Source organism: Amia ocellicauda, chromosome 14 (genome assembly GCF_036373705.1).
Source record: "Amia ocellicauda isolate fAmiCal2 chromosome 14, fAmiCal2.hap1, whole genome shotgun sequence".
NCBI classification, from domain to species: Eukaryota; Metazoa; Chordata; class Actinopteri; order Amiiformes; family Amiidae; genus Amia; species Amia ocellicauda.
Genome location: NC_089863.1, coordinates 32,621,289 through 32,644,247, shown reverse-complemented (window position 1 = coordinate 32,644,247; position 22,959 = coordinate 32,621,289). Strand labels below are relative to the sequence as shown.

Below are 22,959 nucleotides of genomic sequence, written 5' to 3'. Positions count from 1 at the left end.
AGTGTAAACTGGCATAACCCCTCCCCCTTTGCGCAGTGCTTCCAAACTCGAAAGATAACAATATTGGCTAAGGGTTGGAAAAAAGGCCAAATACCGAAGGGAGCAAAAATACAACGTAGGGCCAACCCATTGTCTGATGTTAACATACTATGGAAGCACCTGATCGAAAGGTGCCACTGATTGGCTGTCTTCCTGCATAAAAGCAGGACATTTGGAAACCTTTGGTGTGGAGAGTAGGAGTTGGGTGAAGAAGTTGGATGGTGAATTAGAGAAGAGTGTGTGTGAACGAATGAAAAAAAAATGGTATCAAACTTTTGGTTTATTGACTTTTACTATGGATTGTGATTTGGCTATTTTGACATGTATGTATAGAGAGGGACTTGTTTCACCATTTAGTCTCAACCAGGAGCTAGGGCTTTGATTTGTGTTTTCTTTTGTTTTCATTCACTCCTGCACTGAAGAAATAAACCTGCACTTATTTCACCATCTCCTGATTCCTGTGTCTATTTTCTCAGGCCACACCTATTTCAAGAGCCCAGAAACATGGCAACCCCCCACGGTGTGACACTGGTGGAAAATGCGGGCATAGGCTGTGTGGTCTCAGGAACAGTGTGCAGCAACATGTCAGGAGGAGACAAGAGAGAGAACATCAATATCGCTGCAAGACTTACTGCACTTGAAACTTGAAAGAACCCCTCCAGTCTTGAGTGATAGTTATTTTACATATAGACTTGGACTGGGCAATAGCTCACGATGATGTATGTAATACATAAAATAGAATTATTTAATGAATGAGTCTTAAGTCAGTACATATTGAAAAAAAAACACAACAACAAGCAATTATAGTATTTTAAAAATGCTTTATGCAACATGCTTTTTGAAAAGGATAGATAACAGGTACACCGAAATGTGTTAACAAGACCCTGTTACTGTTAACGAATGCATAAGTAGCACTAGTAACACATTGGTAAGTCATGAACAGTTTCCATTTACTATAGGTACACTGAAATCTGTTAACAAGACCCTATTACTGTTAACTATTGCATAAGGAGTACTAGTAACACATTAGTAAGTCATGAACAGTTTGCATTACATCAGGCACTACCAAAAGGGTTAAATAATTCACTAATTAGCTTACCGTAATTTGTGATGAAAAGCCATAAATAAGGCATAAATGTAAAGCACACCACACACAGAGATGTCCCCGCATGGTACCCACCCTTCTCAACCTGTTTTGCACAGGAAGATGGCAGCATGGAGTTCAGCAAGTAAGTAAGTCATACATCCATTAATTGCCCCACAAATGAATAATGATTTCATTAACCTTGATGAACAAAGGTCCCAGAAAACATCTAATAAACCATTTGCTGATTAATTAGTTAACATGAATAAACACTGATCATGTTTAGTAAATACATCAATATTTTCCTTTATGTTAAAATGTCCACTATAATTACACTATGGGAGGAATAGAACTAGATGAAGTAACGCATGAGAAAGACCGAGGAGTCTATGTGGACTCCTCACTTTCTCCATCCAAACAATGTGGGGAAGAAATTTAAAAAAAAAACAGAATGTTAGTGTATATTGTCAAAAGTGTAGAATTTAAAACAAGGGTAGTAATGTTCAGACAATGCACTAGTTAGACCTCATCTGTACTGTGTACAGTTCTGGGCTCCACACTTCAAGAAGGATATCGCTGAGGCAGTTCAGAGAAAGGCCACCACATTTATTCCAGGTTTGAAGGGAATGTCCTACTCGGAGAGACTGAGGGAACTGAACCTTTTCACCCTGGAACAGAGGAGACTATGTGGGGACTTGATCCAAGTCTTCAAAATCATGAAGGGAATCGACCACATCAAACCAGAGGAGCTTTTCCAGATCAGCAGGGACACACGCACCCGGGGACACAAATGGAAATTGGCATTCAAGACAGAAAACACTTCTTCACACAAAGAGTTGTCACAATTTGGAACAAACTCCCCAGCGATGTGGTTGAAGCTGAAAAGTTGGGAACATCGAAAAATAGACTGGATAGGATCTTTAGATCACTTAGTTATTAATGGACACCAAACGAGCCAGATGGGTCTAATGGCCTCCTCTCATTTGTTAACTTTCTTATGTTCTTAAGGTATTTCATGTTATTTCATTGCCGTGGAAAATCTGGGGACTATTTTGACAACTCTTGTAACACATCTAAATATCTCTTCCTTGAAATGAGTAATGTTTATTCATGTTAACTTAAGTAATTTGTTCGCATTAGTTACTGCTTCCAAATAGTCAGACATGAAGAAAGACAAACCAAACCAAACCATTCATTCATGCAGTAGTTAATGCATTAGTTACCATTAACAAATATGTTTCATGACTTGTTGATGAATTAATTACTGGCTTGTTCTTGTTAACTAACATATTAATTAATGTTTGATAAGGGGTACTAATTGTAAAGTGTTATCCATATGACTAACAATTTCACTTGATGAGTGATTTAACAAAGGATCTCTTAAAAGTTATTTTACAAAACACTGTGTTCTAGATGCTAAAAACAAATCTAAGCAAAGCAATTCCCACTATCTATCTTACTTAATGAAATTCTGAAGAAGACTTGCGCTGTATGTTGGATCTGACTTTTTCTATTTTCCTTGGCTTACGTTGGTGCTGAATTTTAGGTTGTGTGTTTTGGCTTCATAGTTATGAATCTCTGCCAGCCATCTTTCAGAGGCGAAAATGCCATTTCTTGACTGGAATTTCTTTGAAAGGCTGGGACTCATGGGAGAGGAAATGTAGTCATTGCACTCAGATCCACCCAGACTAGGGGAACATTGCACATTATAGGTGAAAAAGAATGTACCATACTGAAATGTGCAGATGTCTTTCACAGTTCCCTGTTTAAGAGGGAAGGAGCATTCCCCCAGCAGATCACTGTTCCATACACTGTCTGCATCATACACTTTAAATGTAAGTCTATTGGCCATGTTTATCTTGATACTTCCAAAGTCAAATCGTTCTCTCCATACCGGATTGTCATTGTCATGAATTATTTCAGTCTGTCTACTCTTTTCACCATATTTAACATGAACTGAACCATCTGTTTCTGTCCATCGGTCTCCATATAGTTTCTCTGCTCTAAGGCCATACACTTTGAGCTCAGCAAGTCCCTTTGCTGCTGGGCAGCAGTTGGACTTGAGGTTTTTATTTGCGTTGCAGACACAGGCACAACAGTCCCTAGCACTAGATTTGGTTCCTATCTCACATTTTTCTGAGCATTTCTTCAAAAGGGCATTCTCAAGTATGTAGTCTACCAATGCTTGCTTTAAACCATTATGAACAGGATCTTTAATCGGAATCAATGTGTGAAGGGGAATCAGAGCATAGGACACCACATCTGGCATAGTTTTTATGGACTGAAGCCAGTTCTTGTAAGCGGTGGGGTCAGCACTTGAGAAGAGGAGATCTGCTGTATCGATCTGTCCTCCAATGATTTCGCTGTGACGGTCGCTGAACATGCTGCTGAAACTCTGTGCTGAGTTCATCTTCTTTAGCAAACTCTTGCAGTGGTGGGCCTCAGTCTTCACTGAGCCTGTCATAGCAATAGTAGCAGAGGCCTCCACATCAAGGCAGTCTTTCACTGCAGTGTCAGTCATTCCATTCATGGTCGCTTGGCAGGATTTGATAGATGTGATGCTACTGACTTTTCCACCTAGCTGCACATGCCTGGTGAAATGAGTGCCGTATGTGTCAATTAGACTGCGATACTGCTCTTTGGTTTCAGAACTGTACCTCTTAGGCAGCAACTTGATGGACTCTTGAAATTCTTTGTGAATTGGGGGATTTGTCACCAGCCTGTACCTGCAAACAAATGACAGAACATAATTTCAGAAACAGTTAAAAATATGTTTTGTTTTGTTTCCCCTTGCAAATGAACAACCAGTATTACTCAGTATGATGTTTGCTCTGGGTAAATGCAGTCCTCAGAAGGGCATAATACTCAAAATATATATTTTGTTAGACTATTTGTTAGTGACTATTTTAGTGCTTATCATTTTTATGCTGGTTATTTTAGGTATTTGTGTATTTATAGTTCTTGTTAATCTAATAAACATTATGATAAATATATATATATATATATATATTTTATCATTATTTGTTGTGGTAGTATTGATCTTAACATAAGAAAATAACAGTACATTCTGAATAATTGTAGTCAACCTGAGAGTGGCTTAAATAATATTCTTGTACTGAGTGCATATTAAAATGTTACTGTTACTAAAACTGTTACTATTGACTGTAGTATGTGGATGATTCCATTAGACCATTAGAAAAATGTAATTAAAAATTATCAGGGTATTTGGACACTATGCATACAATGAAGCAAATGCAGACAAACTTGACCACAAGATCAAGGCTGAAAGGTACCATCGGGGATATGGAAACCTTATCATTTCAGAGGAAATATTGATACAAATATTGTCCCAAAACCTTTTTTTTATTATTATTATTATAGATTTTGTGAAAAGTATGGAAACTGTAAACAGGAGGGAAACTAACTCCATAAAAGGGAAATTGTCTGTTAAAAACTTTTCAACATTACACATTCACCTTGATATTACAGCCCATACTTTACCTGTAGAACTTGCAGTCGACTTGATGGCTAGTAAAACTGTATTTATCTTCCTTTGATTTCTGCATGGCATAATTAGCTGCTCTGGAATGGGTGCCTCCCAGAGCAACCCCAACTTTTACATTGGGATTCACATTCACATCTAGGCCGACTTTCCAGTTGTTTTCCACATTGGAAGTGGTGTCATTCACAAGAGATTCGCTGGATTCGTAGATTGTACTGGATACCTTCATCTTACAGTTGGAGAGGGCTCTCCAGTCCACTATTGCCAAAGGGATCTTTTGCAATTTCCCACCTAGATAACGATTACGTTTAAGGGTACAGGTGCCATTAGCCTTTTGCCAGTCTTCCATGTTAATCACATAGGCACCTTTACGTTCCATTTTTACAATATCAAAGCCTTCCCCTGCCAAGTTGTAGCCAGGCACAAACTCAGCCTCTTGGCATTGATCTGGAGTGCCGGTGATCACATTTCCCAAGATGCCAGGATTGGAGAGGAGGTGAAGGAGCCCATATAGGAGAATGATTCGTCTTACACCCTCCATCATCTACAGTAGTGTTCCTTTAAAAGCAAATACAGAAATGTATATTTTTGTAACAAATATAAAAATTAATATCCAAATATATATGTGTGATGTATTGTGACAGAAGCAGAGGTTAAAAAAAAAAAAAAAAAAAAAAAAAAAACTGGGTCGTGGAGTGTGACAGGGAGGGGGTTAATTGTCACTCCCTGTCTGCTTATGGACTGCAGGTGGTTGGGGTGATTGAGCAATTAAGGTCAATCAACCCCAGCCACCTGACATATATAAGGAGGGGTGGGGTAGAGGACAAGGAATCACAGTGTTGGGCCGGTAGCAAGGGAGTTTTGAGCTGACGGTTTGGTTGGTTTTAGCTGTGTAGTCAGTGGACCAGCCGGTGTTTTGTGTTATAGTTATTTAATACAAACCCACGCGCCAGATTTCATTGTTTATTAGGTCTGTTAAGTTGTGTAGTGTAAGATATTAGGAGCTGGGATTGTTGGGACCCACCCTGAAGAGTGGGCGCAGTAAGGGTTGGGTTCTGTCAGGTCACAGTAGGAGACCTGTGAAGAAAATAGTACTGTTAAGAAGAAAACAAGTAAATAAACTTTTCCCAACTAATCCCTGAGCCCGTGGAGTAGAGTCGGTTTTTCTGCCTCCCTTCGGACAGACGGAGATACAACAGTAACAGGAGAGTCCGGGCCTCACAATATATATATGTGTATATATGTGTATATATATATATATATATATATATATATATATATATATATCCTGCCGGTCAAAAGTTTTAGAACACCTAAATATTTCCAGTTTTTTTTTTAAATGTATGCAGTTTAATGTCTCAGTGTACTCTGAAATTGAAGTATAGAACAAATAAACAATTGGTAACAAAATTGGTAAACAAAATGTAACCCTGTAGACTGACAAACTCCTCTGGTACCCTTAAAAGGGCACCAAATCTATGTGCTTCTATTTAATCCCATGTGTACTCTTCACTGTTGTGTTGTATGTGAAGTGTTTGGTATCCGATAAAAGCTGAGACTCTCAGCTTTCTAACGATGTGAAGCATTCTCTGCATTTACGCCCCCCCTCCACATTCTGAAATGGGGGGGTGGGGGGATACAAAATCTCAGAAAATATTGACAATTATGATATTCAGATCATACTGATCAAAACAAGACTGTCCACATTTTGGTAGAAGCAATAGAAAGCTCAAAATGTCAAGATGAAAAACTCTGTTTACAATGTACTAATACACAACGATTTTACATAATTTGTAAAATCTGAATATCTCTGTGTTTGATAGAACATCAAAAAGCATATTTGCAAAGAAATTCGATCAAAACTGAGTGACCTGTGACCGTCTGAATGAGACCCCCAAGCTCTGTCACGAAAATGTGTTTGAAAATGCATTGGTAGCCAAGAGAATAAGCTTTCAAACGATGTGCACATTGTAGGAATACAGTGTCACTTCTGTGCACAGGAGCTGCGTGTAACACTGCCAAATAATGCTTAAGAGGGTGTAGTAACACAGTATATAACTCTGAAATGTACATTATTTTTCAATTTTAGGTTTTATACTTATTACACATATGTGTTTATATACATTTTTGACACTTGATTTGTGATTTCTACACTTATGATTCTTGGGTTTTGCATGAGTTTGTTTTATTGATTGATTCTACACTGATTACCTAGCTAATGAGCCTTGAACACCACTGGACAAGGGCATCTGCTAAGAAATCAATAAATAATAATAATAATAATAATAATAATAATAACATTCCATTCCAAGCATTCTCACATCTTTTACTGATAGCGTAATAACTGACAGCTTTTAAAAAAGGCTTGTTTAACTGAAACGAAAGCACTGGGATCAGAACTGAAAGAGTGAGTAGCAGAGAGCAGGAAAGGGAGAAACAAGAGGGGGGAAAAGAGATGGAGAAAGAAAGAGAGGAAGAAAGAAAGTGAGGGAGAAAGGGAGAAAGCGAAAATGTGAAACTGAAACTGAAAATAGGAGCTATAAAGAGACTTTTTATCCCTGCAAGAACGCACATTTTTTGTACTTTAATTTGTATCTTCTGTATGCATTTTTTATATCTCCTGGCTGCTGCTATATTTGTTGTATACTGTATTTTAACTTTGTTTTCTTTTAAGAACTTTTTAAGCTTTCCATGAACACTGGATGCACTTTTGGACTATGAGTTTTAAAGACTGCATATATACCTGGATACAAGCCAACTCTACAGACATCATTCTGGCAGTGGATTGGACAACTTTCTGGAAGTTTTTATTTTTTGCAGCAGAGACTTTCTTTCATACAGTGTATTTTTTTGTATTGCCTCTGCTTTTAACTTTTGGACTGTTTTAATATTTGTTTTAAAACTTGTTTTAGAGCTTTTATCCTATAGGAACTCTTTAAATAAAATAATTGTGCCCCCATTTCAGTCTTCGTGTTGTAGACTTATGCTGTGGACCCCAGGTAAAAGAACCCCTGATTTATCGTTCTATAAATATTGGAAGTTTGAGTTTTTGTGCTCAATTAAAACACAAGCTGGCATAGTCGTGTAATTTTAGTGGCACTACTGGTCAAATAGAAATTTACCCCCCTCACATTTGGCAGTAGATGGCTGGATCTGGGTTTCTACAGCAAAGTTGCAACATGGATGAACAAGAAGCACCGGAAGTAATGCCCCCAAGCATGCCAGCAGCTATGGTAATGCCTTTTTTTATGGGTTCCCATAGGGCTGGGGGATATAACTTAAAAATAGTATCCAGTTTGAGCAATACACGATATATATCTTGATATTTCTTGTTTTTATCCAATCAAGCTACAAAATAAGACCAAAGTATTTAGTTAATCATTAAATATGCAATACTAACAAATACCACATGCAGGCTGTCATGGTAAATATATGCAGAATGCAACAGATTACAGCACGTGTGTTGTGTGATTACTATTACGTGTGTTGGGATGGGATACATATATATATATATAAGTAATAGTAATCACCCAAGACATGGGCTGTAAGATGGTATAGATACCACATCTGTGTTTGTAGTGACACATTTAACTTCTGCTAGACTGGTACATTTCTTCTCTGACTGTCTGACTTTCGATTCTGCTTACCGGTACATGTGTTAATACAAATTAGCTATAATAATAATAATAATAATAATAATAATAATAATAATAATAATAATAATAAAAACTGTTGTACCACTTCACCATCTTAATAAAAAGATGTTTGCATTGCTTTCTAATTTATTAAAATGCAAACAAACTTTATTATTTAATTTTATACAAATTATATACTTTTAAATACCTGGGGTGAGGGGTGTGATCACAAATTGTCAGGGATGCTTGCAGATTGAGTTTAGCCCGGCAACGAGAGCTGGGCGGAACGTGTGCGCTTGTGTATTAAAGTATCTTTTGGTTATTTTGGTTATTCTGTGTCAAGTTCACTCTCCTCTATGTTTGTTTGTGTTTCTGAATGCAAAATTCTTGCCTGCATCCAGCATGTGTGGAAGAACCATGAAGAACATAAAGCGTCATCCAAATGACGAAAAATATTGCCGTAAAGAGTGGGATTTGTGAAACAACGAAATAAACAATAGAGCATAATATAAAATGATAGACATTTTTCTATCATCACACGATATATATCGTCATATCGCACAGCCCTAGGTTCCCCATGGGTTCCAAAATTTAAAGGGATTTGTAGTTAAATGAATTTTGGGGAATGAGAAACAAATTCAGGCTATGCTTAGATTACAAGGTTCAAATGAAGAGCAAAAAATTGATTTTATTTTAAATGCTCTAGATGGTGATGCAGTGAGAGGTATTGATTTTAGGACAGGCAGAGTGGGTTACTAGTGCACAAGTGCTAACAGTGCTCCGAGAACAAGTGGCCAATTTATGTTTATGTTTCTTTAATTTTAGACAGCACAGTGGGGAACAGGTGGGGTCTTTTCGCTCTCCGGGTCCGGGAATTCAGGTTGCAGCGCAGAGACTCCAAAGCAGAGGCTCCTAATGATGTCGTCCTGCGAGATCAATTCCTGGGAGGCCTGCAAGAAAGCCTTATACTACAGGAATTGAAAAGGTGAGTAGGGAGACCTCCTGCAACATCATTCTCTGAAGTTCACCAGGAGGCGCGACATCTGGAAGAAGACCTGTGCTCCCCAATTAAAGAGGAGGGTCTGTGTTATGCCGCTCAACACTTTGTGCCTTCACCAAGGCCATTGAGTGATCTGGAACAGTGGAAACAGGACATACGCACTGAATTATTGAAAGAAGTGCGGATCCAGACTGCTACTCTCACTAAGTCCATTGTGGTGGACAGTGCGCAGACAACATTCTACCCCACCTCCCCAGGTAACTTGTTACTCTCCCCCTATTGTTCCTACAATTACTCCCCTTGTACAGCCTCAGAGAATAGCCACCCCAAGATGGCAGTGGAATGCTAGAGGACTGCCTATCTGCTATTTATGCCAACAGAGCGGCCATATAGGCAGACAATGCCCCAGAGCCCATAGGAATCCAGCTTTAAACTCCAACGCTCAGCTACTTTAGGGCAAGTAGCTGAAGAGACAACCCCAAGTGAGGTGGGACTATGGCCCTCCATTATAGTGGAGATTTATGGGATTAAAGTGCCATGTTTGGTAGATACTGGCTCACAAGTAACATTGTTTATCCAGCCTTTCTTTCAGAAGTGGTCAGGAAATCGCCAGCTGGAAGAGGCAGGAGATTGGCTTACTCCTGCCAATGGGCAACAAATTGGTTGAAGATACCTTGTGAGGGTTACATGGTCCTTGACTTTGTGGTGAGGGGTGTACAGTTGAAGAGGAAAGGAGTATTGATTGTAGAAGACAAATGTATTGGCATACTTGGGATGAATGTGCTTTCTGCCTGTTGGGAAGAGGTTTTTCAGGGGACTGCCTTGGCTAGCTGAGGAGCCATGGAGACATACCCTGGGGGAATGTCAACGTGTGGCCACTGAAAAACAGAATGATGGGAAATTGGGCCAGGGCAGGCTGGCTAATAGAAATCTAGTAGAGGTCCCTCCCAACAGCGAGAAGACTGTGTGGGTAAGAATTTCTGGTTTGCACAATAATTGCTGTGTGTTAGTTGAACCAGCGTCAAAAGACACTGCTTTTGTGGTTGGCCATACATTGGCCATAGTTCAGCAGGGGAAGGTGCCAGTGCATATACAGAACCCTCACCCCTATCTAGTTTTCATTACTAGGTGGAGACTAATTGTGGCTGTTACCCACATAGAACCCCATGAAGTGTGGAATGACCATGATGTTCACTTGGAGGAGGTTCAAGCTGGAGTCATAGAAGTGGATGTTCGGAGGATCCAGATGCCAATGGAAGATAAAGAGGAAGTGAAGGTTCAAGTGGACGGTTTGGATCCGTGCCAGCAGCGGAGATGGGAAGAGCTGGTGGCAAGAGGGTTATCATTTTTTGCTGTTCATGACGAAGATTTCGGCCGCACTGATGCAATGTTGCATCAGATCCCGACTGGCAGTGCCCCTCCCATCAAGGAACGTCACTGCCCTATTCCCCCAGCTCTGTACCAGGAGTTATGCATATTGTTGGCTGACATGCTAGACCGTGGAGTAGTGCGAGAGAGTTCCAGTCCCTGGGCTGCAACTGTGGTTTTAGTCCAGGAGAAGGACCGTAATTGGAGATTCTGTGTCGATTCTAAAGCAGGCCCAGTTGTACTCGACTCTTGACCTTGCCAGTGGATATTGATATGGATCCACAAGATTGCGAAAAAACTGCTTTCACCAACCCACTTGGCCTGTTTGAATTTGACTGTATGCCATTCGGGCTGTGTAATGTGCCTGCAACTTTTCAGTGCTTAATGCAATGCTGCCTTGGGGATCAGGTATGTGATTGCTGATCTACTTAGATGACATCATTGTATATTTATCTGATTTCGACTCCCATTTACAGCACGAGAGTGTGTTTCAATGTTTGGCACAATATTGCTTGATATTGCAATTATGTAAATGTCACTTCTTCCAACAGGAAGTTAAGTATCTAAGTCATGTAATGAGTCATGAAGGAGTTGCTCCTGATACAGAGAAACTCGTAGTAATCAGAGACTGGGCCCCCCCCAAGACAGTGAGACAAGTGTGGTCATTCCTGGGATTTTCAGGATATTATCAAAGGTTTATTACAGGTATTTCTAAACTGGCTGCCCACTAAATGCTCTTCTAGTAGGTACAGCATCTGGGAAGAAGACTGCCCCAAGAGTGATTGCATACGCAAGTCGGAACCTACATCTCGTGGTGCGTAATGATCAGAACTACAGCTCTTATAAATTGGAATTGCTCGCTCTCAAATGGGCAGTTTAAGGATTAAGGATTATCTGTTGGGATCGACCTTGACCCTATACACAGGTCCTTCTGAAGACTGCAAATTTAGGAGCTGTAGAGCAACGCTGGGTGGTGCAGTTAGCTAATTACAATTATGAAATAAAATATCACCCAGAACTGACCAAACAAAATGCTGATGTACTTTCTAGGATGTCCCAAGATACACAGGCTGAGGCCTGTCTGGTCCAGGTTTGCCATGAAGGAGAAGAGTTGAACCCTATCCAAGGATTGGGATGGGGTGTGTCTCATTGGAAGGAGTGGCAGAGACAGGATCCAGACCTTTCATGGATTATTCATCAGGTGAAGTCACAGAGTTGCCCCAGGCCAGTCAGAGCCAGATTGCATTGCCCACTTGCCAGCGCTTGCTAAGAGAATGGAAGCGTTTCAGCCTAGTGAATGATCTGCTGATCTGTTCATGCGCTCTCCGCGTAACATGGGGGCATTGGCTGCTTGCTCCACTAGCCCAGCTAGGAGCAAGGCCACACCAGCCCTACAATGTCATACATAAGAATATAAGAACATAAGAAAGTTAACAAACGAGAGGAGGCCATTGGACCCATCATGCTTGTTTGGTGTCTATTAATAACTGAGTGACGCAAGGATCATATCTAGTCTCACTTTAAAGGCTCCTCTGTTTTGATGTGGTCAATGCCTTTCATGATTGAAGACTTGAATCAAGTCCCCATGTAGTCTCCTCTGTTACAGGGTGAAAAGGTTCAGTTCCCTCAGTCTCTCCAGGTAGGACATTCCCTTCAAACCTGGAATAATTCTGGTTGCTCTCCTCTGAACTGCATCTAGAGCAGCACTATCCTTCTTGAAGTGTGGAGCCCAGAACTATACACAGTATTCCAGATGAGGTCTAACTAGCGCATTGTACAGTCTTAACATTACTTCCCTTGTTTTAAATTCTACACTTTTGACAATATACCCTAACATTCTGTTTGCCTTTTTTATTGCTTCCTCACATTGTTTGGATGGAGAAAGTGAGGAGTCCACATAGACTCCTAGGTCTTTCTCATGCATTACATCTAGTTCTATTATGTTACCTGCATGCATTACCTTGCACTTGTCCACATTGAATTTCATCTGCCAGGTGTCAGCCCACACCTGAATATTATCTAAGTCCCTTTGAATAGCCTGTGCTGGTGATATTGTATCTGCTGAGCCACCTATTTCAATATCATCTGCAAATTTGACAAGTTTTCTAACTATCCCAGAGTCCAGATCATTAATATAGATTAGAAAAAGCAAAGGCCTTGTACTGATCCCTGTGGAAGTCCTCTAACAACCTCACTCCAGTTAGAAGCAACTCCTCTAATCGACACCCTCTGTTTCCTATACATCAACCAGTTCATAATCCATCTACATACATTACCCTGAATGCCTACAACTTGAGGATCAGTCTTTGGTGTGGAACCTTATGAAAAGCTTGAAATATATCATATCATGTGCTTTCACATGATCTACAGCTGCAGTTACATGTTCAAAAAATTCAAATAAATTAGTAAGACATGATCTGCTGTCACGGTTGCCTCGTGAGAGGACCGTAAAGCTAATAGAGAAAGGACCCAAGTGCAGAGCTACTACACTGAGCGGACAGAAACCAAGGAGAATCCAATAGCGAGGTTGAGGTCACAGGCAAAGGGTCGAAGTCCAGGAGGTCAATAGAAACAGGTACAGAACAAGGAACCAGGAGAACAAGGAACCAGGAGAAGCAGGTAGAGCTGACAACACTTTGCCCAGAGTGAGGGCAGTGAGGGGTTTATAAAGGAGAGCAGGAACTAGGAGGACAGGAGCAGGACCAATGAGAACAAAGGACAGGAGTAGAAGTGCACTCCAAGAATATGGTTTTCATTAAGATGCTCCTCTATTTTCTGTCTAATCATTTTTTCCAACATTTTACAGGTGATGCAGGTGAGACTGATTGGCCTGTAATTTCCCGGCTCAGTTTTGTCCCCATTCTTGTGGATTGCATTTGCTGTCTTGCAGTCAGTTGGCACATCTCTTGTTCTTAAGTGTCTTTTGGAATTTTTTATATTATTTATACCTGTACCTTACTCTGTTGTTGATGGCATTACACCAATACTGTTAATAAAAAAACTGAATGCAGGCTATAATAAACTAATCATGGGCGTTGCTAGACCCCTTATACTGGGGCACGTGCCCCAGTATAAATCTGTGGTGCCCCAGTAAAATCTCAAGTTTGAGTTTTAACAATTTACTTTATTTGTCAGTGCATTAATTTAGATTGATAATCCCGGAAAAAAGAAATGGATCTTAATGCAATGCAGTAACCCAATCAATGCTTGTAAAAGCAACGCAGTTTAACCGAAAACACAAACTGCTGATAGCCACCGCAGCGCACAGAATCCAGTGTCGGCACGCAAGTCATAATTGAGGTAGGCTATGAAAACATAACGAAACTAAAGTAAGTTTCTAAATAATACTGATTATCTTATTTTGACTCAAACATTTGACTCTTGTAGATGGACATCAGAATTTTTTTGGGACGAAGCAGGGACAGGGAAGCAGAAAGGAGAGATGAGTTTTGAAGAGACATTATTAATGTTTTATATAAACTGTATTATGTTTTATATTAATAATAATATGCAGACCAAGCAAAGTCAATGTATTATGGTAGCAACAACCATTTTGCAAGTTGTTCAGGGCATACCCTCTAGACATTCCTGTCAATAATAGAAAGGATCAAACTGCAGAGAGAGAGGGCCCACAGCTGTTTGTTAAAAGTCTGTTTGTGGACTTAATCTTTTCTCCAGATAGGCAGGAACTGTATTTGTTAATGAGCGATTGACAGTTGTTAAATAAGATCCGTGGGATCGGACCTTTCCTAGTATATCAAAGGAAGACATCTGTTCTTTGGATCCCACACCTCTTCCGAGGAAGATTATCATGAACATTACAAGGGTCAGAAATCTGACCTCAAGATAAAACTCTGGCAGACTCCCAGTGACAGACCCCGGCCACAGACCCACATGTCCTGCAATGTATATAAGGCTGACCACTTATGCTGTTCAATAAGTCTCTTCTGAGGTAGAGTGCTTCCATGTCGAGCCCCTTCCAGGCCTGGCATGTTAAATAAATAAATTTACCATCTCTGCATCCAGACTGGGTTCTTCAAATTTGATGGAGGAAATGTTGTAATTGTAAATTATTGAAAAAGCTGTAATTATTCATTATTATCATTGTGTAGTGTAGAATAATGCAAATGTGCAAGAAAGTTTTCTCTCTGGTTTTGTTATTTGAATATACAGTGTATGCCTTTTATGTTGAGAATGTTCATGTACAATATGTTGAAGATACTTAAATACATATTTTCATAAAGATTAATATCTCTACATGTTTACCTTTCCCAGTACTTGTTGCAGTGTAGGAACAGTGTGTTAAGCAAGGGAAGTTTGTATAGTGCATTGTGTTGCACACTTCTTGCACGCAGCAGGCTTTCAAGAAAAAAAAAAGCGATATGCAAATAGGGGGACTGTGCCCCAGTAGAGCTGTATGTCTAGCAATGCCCCTGAATCTCAAGTGTGTCAATTAAGTGTCCTGGTTTTATTATATTTTAAATAATTGTCTGCAGAATTATCATTATTAAAATGATAACATACTTTTTTCATAACATTATGATTTCCATGGTCCCTTGTAGTATGTTATAAATGCAGTTCACTTGTAGTATCATACATTAGTTAATTTGTAAATAATCAGATTCAAGAAATTCCATAGAATAAATATCAAAGAGGTATGATAAGCGAGGTAATCTAGGTTTCCTATATTTGTATATATATGATATTTTATTTTTTGAAAATGTATTGTTAACTGAAAATCAGTGAATTCTTTATATAATCACTTAAAATAAATATGGAGTCTGTAAGTGTAATGACGGGGATCACCAGGTGTGGTGGACCCAGGTGCAGAGCACAAGAGACAAGTCAGGTCGGGCGAGGGGTCGATAGCCGGCAAACGGGAACAATAAGGGCAAAGCAGAACTCAAGGTCATAGGAACTAGCGGGTGATCAAGAGATCAGTCGGGCTGGTCAGGAGAATCCAAGAGTCTGAGATCGAAGGACAAAAGCAGGGGACTGGTACACGAGTCCATAGGAGAATACTAGGAGAAATAAGGCTCGGAATTATGACTAGAAAGATGACAAGACTTCACTATAAAGGCTAGGAACAAAGGGCTATTTAGAGTTTTCAATGCTGAAAAGCAGAAATATAGTTGCATACCCTATTTTATCTACTTAACATGTTTATCTATTTATTTACTGGACATTTTAACACTTTAGAATTCTATCTGTTGTTAAGGTTCATATAATCAGAAATGTGGACTTTCACATTTTTGTATGGATAATCAGATAATCTTTTGGTAGCCCATCTATATATCACAAAAACAATTTAAAACAATTGGAAGCCGTACTTCACCAAAAGTAATTACTCTAACAGATGCTCTGGTCTATATGTTGTAATTAAGGTTTTAAGAGTGTATTTTTATTAAAAGTAATTATTAGTAAATGTGTGAATATTATAAGGACTTTTGGACAACTGAAAAAATAACAAATTGTGCTTAAAATAGTTTTTTTGGATACTGTATACATTTTACATTATAACTTAAATATACATCAGCTATAGATTGGGTGTCTTCATGGTTTTAAAGTTACCAAGACACTATATAGGCTTTTTATCATGGTTTGTACTGACCAATACGGTACATGCGTTTAAATTAAACTGTAAAATCATATTTGCCACATACCTTTCAAAGAGCACTTCAGAGTTGAAGCAAGTTCTGCAAACTGGTGATTAGCAGTTCACATCTAAATAGTTATATTGTGTGTACATTTAGACACTGCAAAAGTATATATATAAAGATTCTAAAGTGTGAAACCACATACAAGAAGAGGGGCGGTCATTTCAGCCACCAAGTTATTAAGAGGAACTGCACTCATTCTTTATAGAGCTAAGATAATTTGAAGGTTTTGTGGGTATTACTGTAGCTGAACTAAATTTGAATTTATATAGGCATGTAATGAAACATGTAACAAGAAATAGGGACTATACTGTATTAATATTGTAGAAGTCAGGTGATTCACAATTAACATCAAGTGTAAAACAAAATGGGGAGTTTATTGCCACATGCCTGTAACCATACTGGACACACACAAACAAAAATAAGGTAGCTCCACTCTCACAGGGTGCTACTGAAAGCTAAAATCCCTGCAACCACCATTATAAACCCTGTACTATGTGTGACTACTTTACAGGTCCAAACCCCTGCCGGTAGTCCCCTATTCCCACATGTTCACATTACATGATCACCAACATAAACCAATAATATGACTACATAAATGAATGATAGGGACTTAATTTATTAGGGACCCTCCCACACTTACAACGTCAAGTGCCTTGGCACTTCTGATGCATACAGCATATTCCTATATATGCAAGAGGAATTAGTCCCCAACAAGACTAAACACGCATGGCCTATACATGCTGCACGCAGCACTAGTCAGGGTACTCCCCCAACACGTTACAATATGAAAGCCAAAATCCACATTTAACTGCATTTGTTTAGGTTTGTAAAATGTTTTGTCATATTTGTTTTATAACTAAGAGTCATTTAAAATATATCCTCATAGATATCCTGAAGAAGAGTGGTTACGTTAAACCTGCAAATACAATTAAACATAATTAAAACTGTAATGGTATTCCTCTTGATAGGAATTGGTGTAGTCTGCTACTTGTATTACACGTTACACTCAAAGCTGGAGATATTACATTTGATTAACAAAAAAATTATGTATTTAATTTATATTTAAAACAAAAATTAAATGAGATATATAAACAATTAGGGGAAGCAATAAAAAAGGCAAACAGAATGTTAGGGTATATTGTCAAAAGCGTAGAAATTAAAACAAGGGCAGTAATGTTCAGACTGTACAATGCACCAGTTAGACCTCATCTGGATGCTGTGGACAGTTCTGGGCACCACATTTCAAGAAGGATATCACTGCTCTAGAGGCAGTTCAGAGGAGAGCAACCAGACTTATTCCAGGTCTGAAGGGAATGTCCTACTGAGATACTGAGGGAACTGAACCTTTTTACCCTGGAACAGAGGAGACTACGTGGGGACTTGATCCAAGTCTTCAAAATCATGAAGGGCATTGACCACATCAAACCAGAGAAGCTTTTCCAGATCAGCAGGGACACACGGACCCGGGGACACAAATTGAAATTGGGCTTCAAGGCATTCAAGACAGAAAACAGGAGGCACTTCTTCACACAGAGAGTTGTTTCAATATGGAACAAACTCCCAAGGGATGTGGTTGAAGCTGACAATTTGGAAACATTCAAAAATAGACTGGATAGGATCCTTGGATCATTTAGTTATTAATGTTCACCAAATGAGCATGATGGGTCTAATGGCCTCCACTTGTTTGTAAACTTTCTTATGTTCTTACTTGAAATGTCTACCTGATGAAGACACAGGAGTGTCGAAACACATTGTTTGTTAAATAATAAAATAAAACTTTGTAAATTAAATGGTCTTGTCCAATATTTTTGCAATGAAAGTGTGGCTACAGATATCCTTTTCCGTTAAATATGTTTGACTTGGTTGGGCCGGCACCTCATGGGGGATTGAAGACACTGGAGTGCACAGATGCTCTTGAGTGTGTATATATACAGTGAGGGAAAAAAGTATTTGATCCCCTGCTGATTTTGTACGTTTGCCCACTGACAAAGAAATGATCAGTCTATAATTTTAATGGTAGGTGTATTTTAACAGTGAGAGACAGAATACAACAAAAAAATCCAGAAAATCGCATTTCAAAAAAGTTATAAATTGATTTGCATGTTAAGGGGGGAAATAAGTATTTGACCCCTTCGACTTAGTACTTGGTGGCAAAACCCTTGTTGGCAATCACAGAGGTCAGACGTTTCTTGTAGTTGGCCACCAGGTTTGCACACATCTCAGGAGGGATTTTGTCCCACTCCTCTTTGCAGATCCTCTCCAAGTCATTAAGGTTTCGAGGCTGATGTTTGGCAACTCGAACCTTCAGCTCCCTCCACAGATTTTCTATGGGATTAAGGTCTGGAGACTGGCTAGGCCACTCCAGGACCTTAATGTGCTTCTTCTTGAGCCACTCCTTTGTTGCCTTGGCTGTGTGTTTTGGGTCATTCTCATGCTGGAATACCCATCCACGACCCATTTTCAATGCCCTGGCTGAGGGAAGGAGGTTCTCACCCAAGATTTGATGGTACATGGCCCCGTCCATCGTCCCTTTGATGCGGTGCAGTTGTCCTGAACCCTTAGCAGAAAAACACCCCCAAAGCATAATGTTTCCACCTCCATGTTTGACGGTGGGGATGGTGTTCTTGGGGTCATTCCTCCTCCTCCAAACACAGCGAGTTGAGTTGATGCCAAAGAGCTCAATTTTGGTCTCATCTGACCACAACACTTTCACCCAGTTCTCCTCTGAATCATTCAGATGTTGGCAAACTTCAGACGGGCCTGTACATGTGCTTTCTTGAGCAGGGGGACCTTGCGGGCGCTGCAGGATTTCAGTCTTTCACAGCATAGTGTGTTACCAATTGTTTTCTTGGTGACTATGGTCCCAGCTGCCTTGAGATCATTAACAAGATCCTCCCGTGTAGTTCTGGGCTGATTCCTCACCGTTCTCATGATCATTGAAACTCCACGAGGTGAGATCTTGCATGGAGCCCCAGACCGAGGGAGATTGACAGTTATTTTGTGTTTCTTCTATTTGTGAATAATCGCACCAACTGTTGTCACCTTCTCACCAAGCTGCTTGGCGATGGTCTTGTAGCCCATTCCAGCCTTGTGTAGGTCTACAATCTTGTCCCTGACATCCTTGGACAGCTCTTTGGTCTTGGCCATGGTGGAGAGTTTGGAATCTGATTGATTGATTGCTTCTGTGGACAGGTGTCTTTTATACAGGTAACGATCTGAGATTAGGAGCACTCCCTTTAAGAGAGTGCTCCTAATCTCAGCTCGTTACCTGTATAAACGACACCTGGGAGCCAGAAATTGATAGATAGGGGATCAAATACTTATTTCCCTCATTAACATGCAAATCAATGTATTACTTTTTTGAAATGCGTTTTTCTGGATTTTTTTGTTGTTATTCGGTTTCTCACTGTTAAAATACACCTACCATTAAAATTATAGACTGATAATTTCTTTGTCAGTGGGCAAACATAAAAAATCAGCAGGGGATCAAATACTTTTTTCCCTCACTGTATATGTATATATACACTAACGGTCAAAAGTTTTAGAACACCTCAATTTTTCAGTTTTTTATTGAAATTTACGCAGTTTAATGTATTCTTTCTTTAATGGAAATCAAATATTGTTCAGAAAGTTCATCCCAACACTGTTGCAGATGTTCCCACAAATGTGTTGCACTTGTAGGTTGCTTTTTCTTTCACCCTTCTGTCCAGTTCACCCCATGTTTTGGGTCATTTTCTTGCTGCAGGATGAACTCCTGACCATCTAGGTGTACACTAGAGTGTATTGTATGGTGCTGCAAAATACTGTGGTAGCTGTGGTTCAGGGTGCCACTCACTCTTTCGACTACTCGATGGCGCTGGTGGCCTTTTAAACTCTGAGTCCTCCAGATCCCAAATAGTGTGGCGCCTGTGCACTCCAGGTGCTTCGGTGCAGCAAGGCCTTTAAGGCCCACGCAGCACTCATCGCCCAGTGATGGAGCTCTTTATTATTTATGATTAATTGTGTTATTTTGTTTATTCCTAATTTGCTGTGTGGTTTATTATTATTTTTATTATTTCCTTTCTTATTTCATATGTGTATTTCACTGATTGAATTTTTGGTTTATTTGATTATCTGTTTTGTTCTAATCACATTATTTTTATTAATGAGCCTAATTGCCCAATATGACACACCTGCCCCAGATCAGGGAATCGCCACACCCTACAGTGCAGGATTCTTTTCATCTGGGCCCCTGCCCCTAACCAAGGACTGTGCGAAATTATAAAGGAGGCGAAGAGAGTTAGAGGACAGTGAAGAAAGAAGGAGAGAATGAGCAGCAATAGCTGGTTAATGAGGAGCAAGCAGGCAAATGCAGTGTGCGGTGGCATGCTTCTTTACAGACTTTGTGAGGCCTAATGCGCTTGGGAAACCTGAGGCTGCAGTATAGAGAGAAGCCAAGATTGGTGCTGATCAGGATATGAAGAAATCTGCAGCCATCTGTATATTGTAGATTAACCACAACTTGTTCACACTTTACTGTGATTCCTCATGAATTAATATATGAATACCACCGGATAAACGCATGAATATGTCATGCACTTCGTCTGAGCTCTTACATTAATCACATGTATAATGGTTTTAGGGTTAGGGTAAGTGTGGGTTGATGTGCTCAACATCAGACCTCAGATGATGTTCATGATGTTTTGATGTTTAAATCCTATGATTTTCATATATTAATTCATGAGGAATTACGTTACCTATATTGTAAAATGTTACCCATTACTTACTGCATTCATAACGTATTATGCTCTTCTTATTAGAGCTTCTTATTAGTATAAAGATTACTGGTAAACTGTCCTTCCAGAGTATACATTGAGCCATGAAGTCAATACATTAATGAGTACATTGTGGACTAAGTCAAAGCCAGGCAAGATTTCTATAGAATGATATATAGAATTTACTGAAGCTATACTGTAGATTTTCTCAGGCAGACAAGTAATGTGTCTGTTCTCAAAGGTATCTACTTCAGCTTTTAGAGCTACATGATTTACCATGTGGAACAGTGCAAGGGAGTGTATCAATACTCATTGGATAGCTTCCAGGAGGGTTGAATTTGGCATTTGGGGGATAATCTTGTCATTGCCTTTGATAAATCAATCAATTTTTATTTCACAGGGTAGCCACAGAACACTTTAAAGACTGGTAAACATACGACAAACGTACAGCAAAATAAAATAATACATAAATAATACAATCCAGTAAAATAGAAATAGACCTTTAAACAGTTTACATGATCTAAAATAAATTAAATGAACATTTAAATAAATAAACCATTTAGGCACGGAGGAGAGAAAAACAAAAAAACTCCTGGATGGCATGTAGGAGAAAATAATCTCTGAGGGTCCATGGCTTAGGGCCTATTCATGACAATATATACACTGATCAGCCATAACATTATGACCACTGACAGGTGAAGTGAATAACACTGATAATCTCATTATCATGGCACCTGTCAGTGGGTGGGATATATTAGGCAGCAAGTGAACATTTTGTCCTCAAAGTTGATGTGTTAGAAGCAGGAAAAATGGGCAAGCATAAGGATCTGAGCGACTTTGACAAGGGCCAAATTGTGATGGCTAGACGACTGGATCAGAGCATCTCCAAAACTGCAGCTCTTGTGAGGTGTTCCCGGTCTGCAGTGGTAAGTACCTATCAAAAGTGGTCCAAGGAAGGAAAAGCGGTGAACTGTTTTGGCAGCAAAAGGGGAACCTACACAATATTAGGTGGTCATAATGTTATGGCTGATCGCTGTATATCTTTACATTTCTTTTGACCCCATCTCCTCTCATTATCAGTTTATTCGTATCCCTTTCCAAGCATAAGAGGGTTTTCAGATTTTGATACAAGAGGCATCCTACTCATAAAGTATAAAACTTAACCAGTGCTATACGATCTATTACAGAAACTATGCAGGGGCATAGCTTTTTAAGTTTACAAAAAAATATCAGAAGTGAAAATTGATAATTCTGTATTGTTTATTTGTGAACTTTGGGAACACATTAAGCATGATTGAAACCTATATAAAACTTTTACTTAAAAACTTTTTAAAAACAGATTTGTTAACTAGAAGAATATAAAACAAAGCAAAAAATATCATTAAGATATTCTGTGGCTTTCAGTGAACTGTGAAGTACATTCTATGCAAACCTAAAAAAAGAATGTGTGACTCAGTTTCCTTCCTTTCTCAAGAGATCAACTCAGCAAAAGAAGTGAGTGAAACCAAACCACAGCTCAAATTGCTAATGTTTATGATCTGGTATTTTGCTATTCATTTTAGGTTATAACAGGTTTAAACCTGTTTTAACCAATTTAACAACATCAAGATAAACTCATATTAACTTTTGATAAGATCAGATTAACAATTTTGACTTGTCTGTCCAAAGAACATTTAATTACTGTTCCTTAGTCTGATTTCCATTAATGCATATTTTAGAATGTTAGTCTTTCTCAATTTTTTTAACACAAATATACTTGATGCATCATGTCCTTTAATTTCTTATCACCAGTGTAAGTTTGTGTTCATGTATTGTAATTCCTGAATGTGTAGACTTTATACACTGTGTGCGTAACTTTTAAGAAGAAATCCATGCATTAGAGGCTTGACAGGGCTAGGGGCATAAGCTTGCTTTGGT

General features: G+C 39.2%; 1 protein-coding gene across 1 annotated transcript; it reads right to left on the bottom strand.

The window, feature by feature from the left end:
* Window positions 1-840: 840 nt before the first annotated feature.
* On the bottom strand, window positions 841-16,376 carry LOC136767696 (perforin-1). Its single transcript, XM_066721646.1, has 4 exons — window positions 16,292-16,376; window positions 5,650-5,702; window positions 4,625-5,183; window positions 841-3,849 (listed from the first exon to the last, which is right to left on the bottom strand). Exons 3-4 carry the CDS (start codon window positions 5,167-5,169, stop codon window positions 2,634-2,636), a joined length of 1,761 nt encoding a protein of 586 aa, XP_066577743.1. The 5' UTR covers window positions 5,170-5,183; window positions 5,650-5,702; window positions 16,292-16,376; the 3' UTR covers window positions 841-2,633.
* Between the last annotated feature and the right edge of the window lie 6,583 nt (window positions 16,377-22,959).

Excerpts from the sequence above, each read along its gene's own strand:
- LOC136767696 (XM_066721646.1), bottom strand. The coding sequence starts at position 5,169 with ATGATGGAGGGTGTAAGACGAATCATTCTCCTATATGGGCTCCTTCAC. Across the intron at positions 3,850-4,624 it reads GTCGACTGCAAGTTCTACAG|GTACAGGCTGGTGACAAATC; the intron begins GTAAAGTATGGG and ends ATTTGTTTGCAG.